We start from the raw sequence: 17,708 nt of genomic DNA on the forward strand, positions 1-17,708 counted from the left end.
TTTGTTACTCTACTATTATAACATTATTACCAGAACATGTTTAATATCTGGTAGAGTGAGTCCCCCAATTTTGATCATCTCCTTCAAAACTGCATTAACTACTTATGGTCTTTTATTATACTTCCACATAAATTTCATAATCGATTGTTAAACTTCTTCTAATATATTTCTTACCATTCTAAGATAAATCTTAATCATGATGTTTATTGACCATTAGATTTTGCTATTTTGCAGTTTACCTATGGTTTTTATGTCAATTATTATGTAAAATATTCTTATAATTTATTTTTCATTCTCTTAAACTGCCCTTACTTGGTAAGTTATAGTAGTCTCACAAAATGTTTTTCTTCATTATTGTCTAGGCCTAACCTATATGAGAAAAAGACTATTTGTTATTTGAATATTAGATAATATTTATTTGTAAAATGTTTGGGCGCTGGAGACATTTTTGAAGATATAGCAGCAGGTGGATATATATGAATATTTTATTAGTTATTGATTTCTAAATTAATTTCATTATCATCAGAGAATACATTCTGATTGATGTTGATTCTTAGTAATTTATTGAGGCTACCCTTTGACCTAAAATGTGATTGACTTAAGATTTTTTATTTTCCTTAGAGCTTTTTATATATCTTTTACAAAATTGGATTTATTATATTGCTTCAATTTTCTATAACATCTCTTAATTTTTTTTCTCATTGACATAACTTTAAGAATATTATACTTAAATTTCTAGTAACAAATTTAATAGGAACAATCATATCTGACAGGGCTTTTGTATGAAAAGCAGATTTGAAATGGAGATCTTGGGTCATTAATTAGGCCTTCTCATAGTCCACATAACCAGCTTTTGTGCACTATCTATGCAGAGTGACTTCAAATTCTTTACCAGATAATTACAGTGGACTTTAACTGTTCCATATGAATGATAAACTCAAGAATTCAGAGTGTTCTTCAATAGCGCTTACTAATTCATTACCTAGGGGTCATCGACTCTTCTTTCTTTGGTTCAATTCAACTCTAAAATGATATTAGTGAGATTATTTTAATTATTGTGGAGGTGAGTAAGCTAAGCTTATGAAGGTTAAGTTACTTGTTCAAAATTAAATAAAATGTGTCTGCTTCCTATTGTGTTTCAGTGCCTCCCTTGGTTCCATTTATTGGAATCTTTAGTAAGTACAGACATATTGTTTTAAATACTCAGTCATGCTTTTTTTATGTTTTAGTTATTCTTACAAGCACTTTATTATAAAGTGTGTATTTACAGATGGGGTATGATGAATGTTTCTGTTGTGAATTGTTGAAATGAGAGGTGATGATACCATATGGTATGAGAAAGAGTGTAACAACAATTCAACTTGTTAAAACACATTTGGCAAGAATACCAAAAATGCCAGTCAGTTATTAATTTCCTGACTTATTTTTCTTAACTTAAAAGTTTCTGCATCGTCTAAGTTAAAAAAAGAAATTCTGAAAGAATGTAATAGATTGTTTAAAGAACTTCACCTCCTTACATTACAATGACCATAATTTATCAGCCATGTAGACATGTTCTAAAGAGTCAACATGTTCTAAGACTCCGTATATGTCTAAAAATATTTTCCCACCTGTAGTGAGCCAGGTAACACTGTGATTGATATAAATTATAAGTATCAAATAAAAGATGTCAACTGTTGCTAATATTTTAAGAATCTTGAAATGTTACTAACTAAAGCTATATTTTCATTGATTATGAGATAAAAATTAGTAAAAATGCAACTTTCTCTTTATATAGATATCTTGTTAATTATTTGATCCTTCCAATCAAGTTTTCAAATATTAAAAAAAATCATAAGAAAAAATGTTAATGAAGTCCAATTTTAGATCATATATATCATAATGAATTTTAATACACATTTACCATATGATTTTATGTCTTTTATTCATCTCTTTATGGTCAAATGATTACATTTAGTGAAACATTGCAGTAACTTAGGGGACTTTTCAATACTGAGGATACAATATATTTATGAATTAAATTTAGATTTCTCATGTAATCCAGAGAAATCTGGGTTTCTATTTTAATGTTCATTGGAAATCTGGGATATATCCCACTTAAATTGAGAACGTAAAAATTCATAGGATCCTAAAGAAATCTTAACATGAAACATTGTATAAACTGAGGCTTTTTAAATATAAATATTAAAGATCATTTCAGAAAGAGACAGCGACTCTTTATTCCTTTTTAGATTTCTACTTATTATATAAAACACTTAAAAGGAAACGTAATGTAGCACTGTGTTTGTATTTTTCCCTGTAGCCTCGTTTTCGAGGTCAGAAGGTCAATACACAACATCAATTGTAATACCAAATATTTATATAGTACTTTTGTATATTAAATTTTTGTGTGTTTTCATAGAATTGTGTGTATTAAATAAAAGCACCAAGCCCTTTATTTAACACACAAAATGTCCCTAGGAAGAAGGTTCTATATTTATCCCCATTTTCACAGCTGAGGAACATGAGACTCAGGAAGGTTAAATAATTAGCCCACCGTTGCAGTTAGTAGTAAAACTCTCAACTGGTATTCAAACTCATGTAGGCTGATTCAAAAGTCCATGCATTCAGTGACTATGATATACTACTTTTCATATATTAACATTAATAAATAATCATACATTGATATTATTTGCTTATAACATAAGATTCCAAAATGTTATATTGTATTTGCATGAAATCTACTAATTCATGTTTAAAATAGAGGGAGGTACTAAGTTAAATTTTGTAGCTGTTTATGTACAACATAATAATTCATGATTCATTCTCATAATTGATACCCTTAATGTTTTCATATATAAATTAGTTATTTGACCATATCATATTGAGTTATAAAAATCTGCGTGACAGAGTTGTGGAGATAATATCATTAAAGTTTTATCAGTCATTGATTTAATATTTATTGATTTTTATTTATTATACACAGTACGGCCTATTTTAATACTTACCCAGTTCATCAGCAATGTGAAATCTGTGATTAAAATTTAATGTGGTTTGTGCTCTGGAATCTGCAATATTATTATAGGAATATTGAGGCATGGGAATGAAAATGTTTATGATATATTTTAAGTCATTTATTTATTTGGTTCATTTCATCCTCTTGATAAATTTCATATGGACAAAATGTAGCAATATAGCTTTTAGTAGTAACATTTAATAGCATTAAAATTCATAGTAAAAATATAGTCATATTATCTGTTGCTTATAATGTTTACATTTATATTATATGACTTTATTTTTCTAAGAAGTTTTTATACTTTAATACTTAATAATTGAAACATGTGACCATAATAAAACATTAATCATATTTTACTCAGAAATATCAAATTACATTCTAAATGACTTTTCCTTTTAATCTTATTACAGTGGTTTCAAAGAAAACAAGGGTGGAATATGATAATGTAATTTTTGGATGATATAATCCCACTAATATAAAATACATTTGAAAGAAATGTAAAGCGGTCAGGATTTCTATCATAAGTGTTACTAGTTGATTAAGCATTTTCCTCACTGTGAGGTGTAAACATAAAATGTTTATATTTTTCTCTTATCACTACTCTTTTTCACTATGCTATCTTATATATCCCTTAACCACTGGATAGCAGATTTCTGAGTGCTACCTTAGATGTGAATTCTTTGCCAGTCTATTCTGGCTTGTAAATGCCTAACCAATTTAAAACTTGAATAACATCCCATTTGAAACTTCCTTCCTCCATTGCCAGCTAAAATTTGTGACTGGAGGATTAGTATAAGTAAAGGCATCTCTCCCTTTCCATCCTCTGTCCACTGTTTCATATATTCTTTGAACATTGCACTCCTAAAGGGCTTTGTCTTTACGCCTGCAGTTGGAAAGACTGGGACCCCCAAATTGGTAGTGTGGTAAAGCAGTGTCTCACTTAGAAGCAGATCCCTTTTAAGTGAAGTCTATTAGCTTGAGTTGCTGCTGACTTTTTAGAATATGGGTAACTGAGTCCTCTTAGTTCTCAGTTTGGGAACCTCATTGTTGATTGAGGGGCAATTGGGAAAGCCCGCTCAACATACAGATACATAAGTACTTATTACTTTTTTTCTTCTATGTAGAATAAAGGATAATTTTATCTTGAGAAACTCACCCACATTGCCTTTATCATTCCCGCAGTAACCCACACCAAATTCAAGGGGGAAAATCTTTATTCCTTTGATGTAATTAGTTTTATACCAGGAAAAGTAAATTCAGCTGTATAGTGAACGTGGAAATATTCAGATACTAATCAGACACTAATTCGTATACACACACACACACACACACACACACACACACAAAATCTAAAGAGCTCTCTTTCTCACTGTTACATATACAGTTCACTCGCCAAACCAGTTAACTAATTCCCAAGCAATACTAGATTATATCACCCAGAATGTATTAATTTTTAAGTTGGTGGGATCAACAATACAGCCTAAGACATTCACTTTTCTTTACTTGTTATGACTTATCAATGACCAGATCTTTTGGCTTGGGGATTACATACTCAAGTATGTCTCACATTACTTCATGTTCCTTTACATCAAACCTTACACATCCCACTATTGAAAAAAAAAATTCTATATTATCTAAATATCATAAAAAGGAAATATAATAAAGGAATTTTTAAACTACTTAAATAATGTATCTTCTTTATATTAAAATTTAGGTAAAATACAATATTTTGAACTCTTGAAGTCAAAGAAAGTATATCCTATATCTAACTGGATTTTGTCAATGCATCATTTGTCTATACCAGGAGTGTCCAAACTTTTTTCAACGGTTTCACCAAGGGCCATTTCACAGCTGGGCCACTCACTTGAGGTGAAGTACGGATTGCCTCACCTGGTTTATTTAAGCAAACTAAATATATTTTTGGAATTTGCTGCAGGCCAATTAACAATGGATCACGGGCTGCAGTTGGCCCGCGGGCTGCAGTTTGGACACCCCTGGTCTATACTGATACACTATATTATGAATCTTTACATCATAACATTAATTTATGTTAACATTTTCATTAAGAAATCTATTATTTTTTTAGATATATCTTGAGCTACGCTTCAATGGGGCTAGATGTTCATAAACATTTTTTGTTCTTTTGAATTGTTATAGAATGTATAAATATATACATGATTATCATCTATGCAGACTCATAAAAATTTCAATTTTGATTCAAATGATCAGTTTTAAAGATAAATTTGTGACATTAACATTTAATTAAAGTTACTAATTTTATATGTTAGTAAGAATAAAATAAAATGTTTGACAAAAGTATAATGTATTTGCTAAAGGGGGTCTTTTTATCTTATTTGTTCCTTGAAAATTGTGTGTGCATGTTATTTTATTCCATTTTCAACAAGTCACCACTTATAAATGATAAGATAGCATGTAAGTTCCTTTCAACATCTGCAAAGAGCATCTTAGGCCTTTGTGTCCATATTTCATAAAAACTTAAAAAATAGCTGCAATGAAATTAGTTTCGTGATACAACCTGGAATGGGGTTTTTTGTTTCTACAGACTTGCATTGGTAAATCAGAATGAAAATTATGTAGCTTTAGAAACAACTTTTGTAGATATGCTTTTTATAATTAAAAAATGAATCAAGAGTTTATAGCTTTGCCAGCATAACTGGTGGCGATATTATAATCAATTTAATTTGGATTTGGTGGAAGTCATAAAATTAGATTCTCTAAGCCAATAGACTATCTGACAAAATGATGGAAGGCACTGACATAGATAATCTTTAGTGAGTTTAGATTTTGAACCACTGTATATTATTTATGTCATTCTGGAAGTAATATTAATGAATGATTCTTTGTCCATTAGCATGAATTTCTATATTGGATATAAACTGGAAATTCTTATAGCTAAAACATAAAATTAAATGCTTTGTTAATTATTGCACAGGCTAAGCCACTGTAACAAATACTCTAAAATATAGTGGCTTAAACTTACTATATAAGCATCTAGAAGCAGGTGGTCTATATCTGATACGGCAGCTCCATGTCAATAAATAGCTTCAATTTATGGGCCTGAAGCTTCTAGTAAAAGGGGAGGGAAAATTGTCTAGGGAATCCCAATTCCAATCAATTAATTGGCAAGACCCAGAAGTGTCACAATTCATTTCTGTTCACATTCCAGTGGACACTACTTAAACACATAGCTGTACCTAACTGTGACAGTAGAATTGCAGTTTTGTATTGAGTGGCACAAATGACTAGTCCCCACAAATGCCAACAAATATTGATGAATTATATCCTAGTATCTCTCTTTTTGATATTTTGCATTAAAGGCAAAATATCTCACTCCATCAATTGTAGTGCAAGTATTTTATTTTTTGAAACATTTAGATAGCTTAATACAATTTTGTAGAGCACTTTTGTATATATTCCTGTATGTTAACCTCTATAACTTTCTTTACTTGACATTGTAATATGCAACTTAAGGCAGAAAGAGTCATTCCTATCATGAACTTGGGATCACAGACAGAATATACTGATGCAATGGAAATGCATATAATGGAATAAATATCATGTTATTATATTCTATAACTTTTCAATGTTAATGTAAGTACAGGTTTTTCTTTCTAGGCAGAGTTCACAGCTGTTAAATATGATCAATTATTAGAAACACTTCTCTCTTTATATTTCACACATGCATAGCATTATTTAAATATCTCTTAGAATTCCATTTCCTTGCTTAAAATTATCTTTGAATGTCTTGGTCCAGCACTGTGCCATGGAACTTTCCTGTGAGGGCAGAGATGTTCTAAAACTGCACTGCCCAATATGGCATCTGTGGAAGCTTCTGAGCACTTGTAATGTGACTAGTGTGACTAAGGAACTGAATCTTAAACTTAACTTGATTTTAATGAATTTAACTTTAAACGAATCCATGTGGCCTGGAGTCGCCATGTTAGACAGCACAGTTAGTCATTCACTGCTCCATCTACAAACTTATTTCCACCACATCTGTTTTACTACATAATATTACTCCTGAAACATCCTCAAATGAATTTAGCTACTCAGCATTTATAATTTGCTCTTTTACTCTTTGGAGGAGAAAATATGTATTTTCAGTATAACTTTCTCTTTAAATACATAATCACCATGTAATACTTACTGAAAACAGTATGTGCCAGGCACTGTTCTGAGTACTGTATACACAGTATAACATTTTATTATCACAAGAAACTTACATTATAATTATTGCCATTTTATAGATGCATAAACTGATGAACCACAGGTTAAGTAATTCTGCCTAGATCAAAGAGCTAGTAAGTACCTGAGCTAAGATGTAAACCCCAGGCAAACTGGCTTCAAATCTCAGGCTCTCACCCCATTCTTCACTCTATCTTTCTGGAAGAGGAGGTTTTCATCAGTAGTTCTCTTATTCAAAATGCGTCACAGTGGGGCCTTTCTAAAAGATTTATTTATATATGCATAATATCAGAAACTACTGCCTCTGGTAAGAGGTAAGAGAAAAAAGCAGACAATTTCTCTTCCTTTTCTGTCCTATCACAATTCCCTAAGCACCAACTATGTTTGTTAAAAAGATGATCCAGAATGCTTCCTAACTTATCTTTACTAATTTGGCACTGAGATCTTATTTTATCAGAGAGATACTAAATAAATTAGTAAACACATGTGATAATGAACAGGTGCTATATGTTTGCTCCTATTACTATAAAAGATTATTCATTTTTTCCCCCTTGGTAAACTAACAAAGAATTCTAAAGTAGTCAGGATCAATTATTTTCAAAGGGCTGTAATGTTCCGATTTAGTGCAGGTCGAACATCTGTAAGTTGAAATTATTTAGAAGCATACTGTCCATAATTAAGTAATCTTACCTTCTAATATTACAGACTAAGGATACCTTTAGGTGACATGATATCTGTTATTGCAAGTATGCCCCAGGCCTTTTCCAGATTGCTCATACGATTTCTCATTCTCTAGAGAAATGCAATCTCTAAGAAATAAATGTCTCTGTCAAGTCACAAATAATATGAGCACATGATTTTAAAAATGTAATGTTTTGGTCTCATAAGGGATATTGCAGTTTTGTAAAATTGACTTTATTCCTTGTTATTTAAGTTCTCATGGTCATTTTAGGATTTACCTTCTGGACATAAAGGGAAGGTTATGATGCCTTTTAGGGAGGTGGGGGACAGACGTTTTTGGGGACCAGGAGAATATTTTTCATATGAAATTCTTTGTCATAAAATGCTAATGTTGGTGTTCTTGTCTTTATGTCTATGCATTCTTTAGCTATGAGGATAACAGACCCTTCATCAAGTAAGAATGACCTGAATGGCTGATAAATTCCATTTATCAGTGTGGTCCCATGAACCAGCTGTCAGATCAGTACTGAAAAATCATTAGAGCTTCTGTCATTCACATTGAGGCAGAAGAGCAAACTGTGCAGGAAAATAATCAGGCACACGACTTCTATGCAGAATAAATATGCTGCAGGTGTATTGCCAAAAAATATCTACTTCACCTCTTTTAATTGGATATCACCTGACTTCAGTGCCACAGTAATAGCAGCTTCACGTGGGACAGACTTGTTTCGCTTTTAGTAGCTTTCTCCTTCCATTGTGTTGTGTTCCTCTGTGCTGCGTCCTCATTTCTGTTGTTTGTTTGGACATCATTCATCTAATATTATTTTGTGATTTGGTAGTTTATCTTCAAAATGATCTATGGGTAGGCAACTACCCAATTGCAATTGATATTAATGAATTTCTTTATTAACTATCCAAAAAGAATAAAAATGCCTCCTTGAAAAATTTTACAGACGCACAATTATCTCTTTCAATTTGATACATGTCACTTGATGATGAATGATCTACTTGTTTATGAATATATTTTTTTAATTTCTGAAGCAAAGCTACAAGTCTGTACTAATCAATTAAAAATCAATGTAGATGTTAATATTTGGACATTTTAAAATTACATGTCCTGCAACAATACACTTAAAAATTGACAACCTATGGGTGACCTTGCTATAGACTTTCAGTTTGTTCTTCTGGTGAAGAGTCCTTTGTTTTTCATTTTCTCCAATGCCATTTCACTTATTTCTTCATTCTCTTACTTATATTTTTCTTTAGAAATTGGGCTCATTGCATTTTATATTATTAACTATTGGGCCCAAAATGTGTTTTCTAGTGAATAATAACTGAATTGAATATTTTATCCTATCATTTTATTTCTAAATCTACGTAGCAATTTGCCTTGATTTAATGGCTATTCTTCCCATTTTTCCTTTTTCCAATGCCTGTGAGAAACTGAGAGATTTACCTTGAAAATCCCCGTATTTCTAAATCTAAGTAATAGAATAAAATATTAACATCTAAAGTCTTTTCTAAATTATATATGCTAAAATGCCACATACAATGGAAAGTCTTCTTTAGGTATTTTTTTATTCAGGAATGTTAATGTTTTAAATTAAACATGTTAAATAAAGTGGATATTTAAATCTAAACTAGAGTGGCTGATGATGTTAAAGAAAAATGGTAAATATTTCAGATTAATTTTAATAAAACTTTAATAATAATTGACTGCTTTGGGACCATATCTTTCTTAAGATGTAGTTCTCTCTGAAAACTTTTATAAAACTCAGCTTCAGATTATGGTAAACATATGATTCCCCCACTTCATTTTGCAAAGTTTCAGTCCCCGTAAGTATTTCTTCCTTAGACAGTGTAAGTGGAGGATCATAGTCTAGTGAAAATAAATAATAGTTTACCCTATTCAAGGAAAGTGTGCTGGAAAAGGAAAGAGTGCGTTCATGAGTTTATAGATGTCTAGACTGCGTTGGTCATATTCTCCTGTATATTTAGAGAGGAGTAGAGAAGGATTTCATTTCCAATTACTGGATTCCAGTCTACTGGAAAGATTCATTTTATGTTGTTAGTAGATACATAACACATAACTACAAATATATGGACTTTGGTCACCTGTTTATTACTATTGTGCATGGCAGCTTAGAAGAAGCTAGAGGAATGGAGTGAGAATGAGAATTTGTCCTCCATTCTAGACTGCTTTGTTCATACCACTCCATCCCCATTCTCAACTTCATTTTCTCTCTTGAGTTTATATACACTTCAAAGAGATGTCTTGAGCCTTAAGCTTCTGTTCAACAAAGCTGCCAAGTGTCTGATTTCCAAAGTCTAGTCCAACATAACATAGAAGACAGCAATCCAAAGGCTGAAAGAAAAAGATCACAACCTAGAGTAGAACTGTTTTTTTTTCATCCACTGTTTCACACTTGTTCTACATAACTATAGAGTCAGACAAATAGAACTTTTAGAATCCGTACATGTATGCTATATACTGGTTCCTTCTGATAAGACTTATGTTTTGTCAGTAAACACTAAAAGTTTTATGGAGAAAGTGGAAATATGGAAAAATGGGGTGAAGTGTATAAGACGAAGCACAAGGAGACAGTCCAATCAAATGTTATCATACCAATGAGACCAGTGAAGACTAACATAGCTTCACAGACGTTTTTCTCCCTTGCCATTCACCATAATTACATTTCCATATCATTTGCATATGTGCTACAAATACATGAATACTTTAATAGTACCAATCTGCTTTTGCTTAACTGAATTTCTGTGTTCATAACCTATTCATATGTATCTCCTGAAACTTGAAAACTTGTAGTCCCCATTAAAATCTTAAAGTACTTATGCCACTTGTCTTACATTTTCTGTCAATAAAACTTACTTCAACATATTTTCAGTGTCAGTTTTGTTGATATGATATGATTGTGTTACTTAAAGACCAATTATTTGATAACCCTTAATTTTCTCTTCTCTCTACAGGTCATGGGTTATAGGTGCAATAGCTCTTCTCTGCCTCTTAGGATTGACCTGGGCCTTTGGACTCATGTATATTAATGAAAGCACAGTCATCATGGCGTATCTCTTCACCATTTTCAATTCTCTACAGGGGATGTTTATATTCATTTTCCATTGTGTCCTACAAAAGAAGGTAAGTTAGGATTCTCTATTCAACAATAAGTGGCATATATCTCACAATAGCAAAGCAACCATAACAAAAATCATTCTTGATATGTTTATCTCTAAGAAATGTATTGCTTCATTGATTTAACTTTTAAAATAATAAACACAAAACAGACAAAATATAAGCATACTAATTGGTAAATTGGTTTAACAGAAAAAAACAAAATCAGAATAATTTCTGATTTGACAATGCACAAAAATTATATTCTTGTAGACTTGAACTTACAGTCTTTAACATTTTTATTGGCAGATGCGTGAAATTTGTGTATTAGGAAGTAGCTTTTCTAAGCTGTTATGGAGGCATGATACAAACACACACACACAAACACACAGCATGACATAGGAACCGTATTTTTCAGGTTCGTTAAAAACTAGTTTGTACATACTAGAAAATATGAATGTCTAAGCATTTTATGATAAAAAAATTTATATTTTTTGAATGAATGATGAAGTACTTAGTAATGTTAGTAATATTATCTGTACTTTTCTTCTTTAAAAGCATCTTTTATAAAATCTATGAATTGGATAGTTAGAATATGATTTTTAACTTTTATAATTGTCTATTTTTGTGATTTTTCATATCTACAAGGACGTAAAAGATTAATTTGCATTTTTTTAAAGACAAGATTGATTTTCTCATCTTATGCTCTTTACCTCTATTAAAAATTGCGTACTTATAGTTTTGATCACATAGACCCCTGAGCCAAGACTGTCTAGGTCTGAATCCTGGTTCCTCCACTTAAAAGCTTATGGGACTTTGGGCAAGTTAATTAACCTTTCATGCCCCAGTTTCCTCAAGTGTAACATGGAGATAATAAAAATAATGATGAGATACTGAGAGATGGCTTTGAAAATGAAATGACAAAATGTGATTTTTGTTCTAAGAAACAATAAGACCTATTTTTTTTTCCTTTGGAAAACAAAGAAAATAAAAAGAAAGATATATATCTCTCCAAGTTTTGGTTAGTAAGACTGATGGGATGTAAAACAAAAGTTGAAAAGGGTGTCCACTTTTATTCTGTTTCAATTTTATGTGATGGTAGGGATCACAAATATGTTGACATGATTATAGATATAGCTAGAATAGTAATGATGACTCAGGCCTATAAATTAAGGTTACAGAAAAATAAGAGGTTTTTATCACAGTGGATGAATCTTCCCAAGTACTTAGTGTACACACACCCCAAATTGCAGTTGCTGGACCCAATAAATATTTATTGTTTTACTCATGGCCAGTTGATGGAGGTGGCCCATGGAGGGACACAGGCTGATGAAGGTTCAACCAAACTCAATATGTAATTTCCATTTGCTTTGGGTGTTGACATTCAGCAGGCAGTCTGAGAAAGAGAGAGATAATCTTGTGTAAAAGGCCTGCAAGTGGCTCACATCACTTCTACTCACTTTCCATTAGATAGGATACTATCAAAGGCACCACCTAAACAGCAAGGAAGACTGGGAAACATAGTCTAGCTTTTTAATTCCAAGACGATAAGGAATTAAGTGTTGTGAACAGCTGGCAGTCTACCACACTTGATGAGTGTAAAGAGTAGAAGACGTGTGAATGATGAGTAACAATAGAGATGGAAGGAAGGAAGGGTCTGAGGAGAAGAATGAGAAGATGATATATTGAATTAAAGAAAGGAGAAAATGTCCAGAAGTTGACAGTGGTCAATATTGTAAAACACTTCAGAGAAGTCAAAGAGACTAAGCACTTGGGAAAGATTTCTAGATTTTGATAGAAGAAAGCCAACTAATTGTCAAGAGATATACATGTAGAAAGATGGGTTGAACGTGAGATTAAGGTAAAAGGTCCATGTAAAAGGTCCATGTCCATGTAAATAAGGAAATATCAGGACATCATAATCAGTTATAACATCTTCAAATATAGTGAACCAGATTTACCTATTACCTTTATTTTATATATTAGCTGGAAATTTAGACTAACAAAATTTTAAAGTTTAACATTAATATAGAAATTTTCTACAAAGCAGAAAAAATTTTTTTGTACTTTATGTATTATTTTGGTTGTATTTTTTTATTAGCCAATACCTATTAGAGTTTTCCCAATCATTGTTTTTATTTTTATGGTTTTACAAATACACATCACTGGTATAACTCGGAATTGCATTTGATATCCAGGTAAAGATACAGAACCTCAAGACTGAGAAATGAGTGTAGAATTTTTAGTATTTAACATATTAAACATAACTGAAATTTTTTAAAATATGTGTCATCAAACTCAATTTTGTGATTCATTAGAACAGAGTTCAGCAAACTACAGTTCGTAAGCCAGATTTATCCATCTGGCTTTAATCTTTATGGCAAGTCAGCCAAAAATTATTTTTACACTTTTAAATGGTTACATTTAAAATTTAAAATAGGTTCATACACAATATCCTTGGTTTTGCCTCTTGGCTCACAAAGCCTAAAATGTTGACTATCTGGCCATTCATGAAAAATATTGCCAAGTCCTTATTAAAAGCTTACTTTTATAATTTATAATAACAAGTTGCACCATATTGTTCTTTCATCCATTTTGTGTTTTGTACTTTTCAACTTTTGTGACATTTATATTGGTGTCAAGAACATGGCCTAAATCAGCAAATATAGAAAACATTTAAATATCGTTTGCTTTTTTTTTTTTTCTCCCTACAAAAAATATCAGGTACTTCTTAGTGAAATTGCAGGAATAGTGCTAGGAGATATTTCTTTTATTCTTTTTTTTTTAATTGCGATATAACATTGAGCAAGATTAAGGTGTACCGTGTATTGATTTGATATACATACCCGTAGGTTGTAAAATGTTTACCACAATAGTGTTAGCTAATATCTCCTCACATAATTACAATTTCTTTCATGTGGTGAGACCATTTAAGATCTCTCTCAGCAACTTTCACGTATAGAATACAGTATTGTTAACTAGAATCATCATCCTGTACATTAGCCAGAACTTTTTCACCTTATAGCTTGAATTTTGTACGCTTTGACCAACATTTCCCCATTTTCCCCACCTCAAAAACTCTGGTAACCACCATTCTTCCTGTTTCTATGAGTTTGGCTTTTTTAGACTCCACATATAAATGATATCATACAGTATTTTCTTTCTTTTCCTGACTTATTTCACTTAGCATAATGCCCTCAAGGTCCATCCACATTGTCAAAAATGGCAGGATTTCCTTCTTTTCCGCGGCTGAAAAATACTCCATTGTATATATGTGCCACATTTTCTTATCCATTCATTCTTTTATGAACACTTTGGTTGTTTCCATATCTTGGCTATTGTGAATAATGCTGCAATGAACATAGGAGTGCAGATATCTCTGCGAGATTCTGAGTTCAATTCCTTTGGATATATACCCAGAAGTGGGATGGCTAGATCATATAGTGGTTCTATTTTTAATTTTGTGAGGAACATCTGCAGAGTTTTCCATAATGGCTGTACCAGTTTATGTTCCCACCAACAGGGCACAAGGGCTCCCTTTTCTCCACATCCTTACCAACACTTGTCCTTGTCCTTGTGAAGATAGCCATTCTGACAAGTGTGAGGTGATATCTCATTGTGGTTTTGATTTGCATTTCCTTAATTAGTGATGTGGAGTATCTTTCATGTTGGCCACCTGTGTTCTTAGAAAAAATGATTTTGTTTCCACTGTCCATTTTTTTAACTGGATTGTTTGTTTGTTTTTTGCTATTGCGTTTTAAGAATTCTTTATCTATCTTGGACAGTAACTCTTTGTCAAATACATGATTTGCAAATATTCTCTTCCATTTTGTAGATTGCCTTTTTTATTTATTTGATTTTTTCTTTTGCTGTGTAGAAGCTTTGTTAGTTTGATGTAGTCCCACTTATTAATTTTTGCTTTGTTGCTTATGATTTCAAGGTCATATCCAAAAAACCACTGCTTAAGACCAATGTCCATAGACTTTCCTCTTTTTTTTTCCCCTAGGATTTTTATGGTTTCAGGTCTTACGATTAAGTCTTTATTCCATTTTGACTTAAATGTTGTGATTTGAGTAAGATAGGGGTCCAATTACAGTCATCTACATGTGGTTATCTAGTTTCCCCAAAACCATTTATTGAAGTGATTGTCCTTTCCCCATTGAGTATTCTTGGGTTCCTTGTCAAATATTGTCCATATATGTGAAGTTTTTATTTCTGGGCTCTGTGGGTTTTTTTTTTTTTTTTCTTTCTGAGTGTGGATTGCATGATTGTGTCATCAGTATTTCCACTGGTAACATTAGAGATGTCACTTTTTCTTTTGTTGTGCACTCAGTTGTGTGATATAACTCAGAAGTTTCTTAATTACTTTATTTCTGATCTGAGTGTGTAAAAGAAATATTCCATTGATAAGGCATATTTTCTTTCTCATCTTCTTATTCTAAATCAATTTCACATTGAAATAATAAGATCATATCTGATTGGGATAAGATGGAGGACCATGTGAGATAGCGGATTAGAAAATGCAAATAATTAAACAATCAAATAACTTTTACTGTAATCTAAAGGAAATTATTTCATGGACATGGTCCAGTAAGTAATATAGCTTAATGTGGGACTTGGCATCACTGGGTATCTTGATTTTCTGCGTTGTTTATATAATCAGTTCAGAACATTTAACTTTCATGGAAAATGTAAATAGTCCATGATGAATTCCTGTGGCTTATACAATATTGCTGCCTTGTAACAGGAAGGAAAGTGGTTCTCTTTCTCTCCTTCTTCTCTTTCTTTTCTCTTCTCTCTCTTGCTTTCTCCCAAAATATTTGTTTAGTTTTAAATCATTTCATTAAAAGACACTTTCTCTTCTAAAAAGAAAAATATCCTTGTTGAGGATATTAGGAAAAACAAAGTAGGATGTAAGTTATGGTTGAAGTTTAGCTTCTTAAAGATGCTTCATAAATTCAGTACAAATTACTAAACTGTAATTGATAGTATTTACCTTTGGGTAGAGATTATTTTATGCTTTCTCAAATCTAATTAAAACATCTGTCCTTATTTTTTTACAGATACAGAGAAGGAAATAACATAATAGATTACTTTAATAATAAGATTAATAACATATAATGTCGTGTGTGATCACATATTAATGTTAGAAATGTGGCATCTTACAGAGTTTTCTGATTATAGAGTACCTATGAGATTTGGATTTGTTCACATAAGGAACATTGCTTAACCTTTTTAGTCTTTCGGTTTACTTTTATTACTAAATCTTTTCAGTGTTCTTATCTGTAAAATGTAGATAATGTTTATTTCCCAGAGTCCTTTTGAGAAAGTGGTCTAGCACAATTTCTGGCACCTAGTGATTAAAAATTAGAAGCTCTTTTATACACACTTCCAAACTCACACATATCTTAGATACACATGCAAGTGGGCACAGAATTATTTCTTTTAAAAAAATAAGCAAAATAAGAATTGGCTTATAAACAACTGAAAAAAGTAATGATTTCTAATTATTGATAAACATAGCATAGAAGAGATTGGTTGGAAAACAGGTAAACATAATTTTAAATGTATTAAAAATATGAAATTTGGCATTCCAGATCAGAGACAGGTCTCAAAGATTAACACATCATGCTCTGTTTTGGTCACACTGTCCTGAACACCTAGAATGCCTTTTTCTCTTTTCTGTCCTTTCTTTCAACTTAATTCTCTAAACTCTAATTCCAACCTAACTTCTGAAGATTCTTTCAGAAGTCCTCCTTTCTAAGAAGCCTTCCATTGTCCCCTGTGTGCTTCCAGCAGGCTCTCTTCTTTCATGCTTTGATTCCCTTGACTCTATATCATTATTTCGATCACATAATAGTCATTCAATATGTGTGAGATCTTCATACAAATCTGAATATAATCTGTCTCTGAATCTGCCATGCCTTTGATACAGTGAACTTTACAATATTAAGATGCAATGTTTTAGTTTTGAATACTAATTTTAAGTTATTATTCACACACCTCTTTTTATTCTAAATAACATTCCTCAGAAAATCATGTATTTATGTCTTTGTTTTAAATAAAATTACATCAGAATATTACTTTTTCACAAATTGTGGAAAGTATGAGCTCATGTGAAATTGATGTCAAAAACTAAGAATAAGCTATAGATAGTGTTATTTCATAATGAATGTAAATTTCTGAATGCAGAACCAATAAGATGTCCTAGAATGTGTTGTTAATTAATGAGCACATAGTTAGGGACTGGTTTTGTTGATGGTGATACTGGAGGTATGATTTAGGGCTGTTACTGTTTATTTTTTTTTTATGTCTTGTTTTGTTAAATAGGCAATAATAAAAATTTTAAACATGATAAAAGTTTTCCCAAAAGTGCTTGATATAGTTTCCTGCTTGAAAACATCAACTAAAAAAATTTGTCTCCTTTTTTCTTGTGATTTTGGTACTATAACCAGGATTAAGAATTTAATCAGCAAAGCTATAAAAAAAAGTAATCACTTTTCTCTATGATTATTGAATATAACTATTTTGAGGAAATAAATTTTGAATTTATATTCTGAAGTTGCAAATTTGATCCTTTTTGAGAGAAATAAACTTCAAAGAAATATAGTTTTAAAAGAAATGCTTAGACCAACATTCTTTTTTCTGTCTTTAAATATTCTCTCTTTCGGTCTTTCCCTTTCTCCATCGCCTTTCTCT

At 31.4% G+C, this 17,708-nt stretch overlaps 1 protein-coding gene across 14 annotated transcripts in view; it reads left to right on the plus strand.

Annotated features, from left to right (window-relative positions):
- Positions 1–17,708, plus strand: part of ADGRL3 (adhesion G protein-coupled receptor L3) — a 747,432-nt gene that overhangs the window by 687,317 nt on the left and 42,407 nt on the right. For 8 of the 14 annotated variants that reach the window (XM_033106169.1, XM_033106171.1, XM_033106175.1 and 5 more), the window contains 3 exons: positions 1,143–1,175; positions 8,310–8,336; positions 10,868–11,036. In XM_033106169.1, the coding sequence (XP_032962060.1) occupies positions 1,143–1,175; positions 8,310–8,336; positions 10,868–11,036 (229 nt within the window). The remainder of the gene's footprint in view (positions 1–1,142; positions 1,176–8,309; positions 8,337–10,867; positions 11,037–17,708) is intronic. The other 6 variants (XM_033106174.1, XM_033106178.1, XM_033106180.1 and 3 more) reach the window with 2 other exon arrangements.

The sequence above is a fragment of the Rhinolophus ferrumequinum genome, chromosome 5 (genome assembly GCF_004115265.2).
Source record: "Rhinolophus ferrumequinum isolate MPI-CBG mRhiFer1 chromosome 5, mRhiFer1_v1.p, whole genome shotgun sequence".
Taxonomy (NCBI): domain Eukaryota; kingdom Metazoa; phylum Chordata; class Mammalia; order Chiroptera; family Rhinolophidae; genus Rhinolophus; species Rhinolophus ferrumequinum.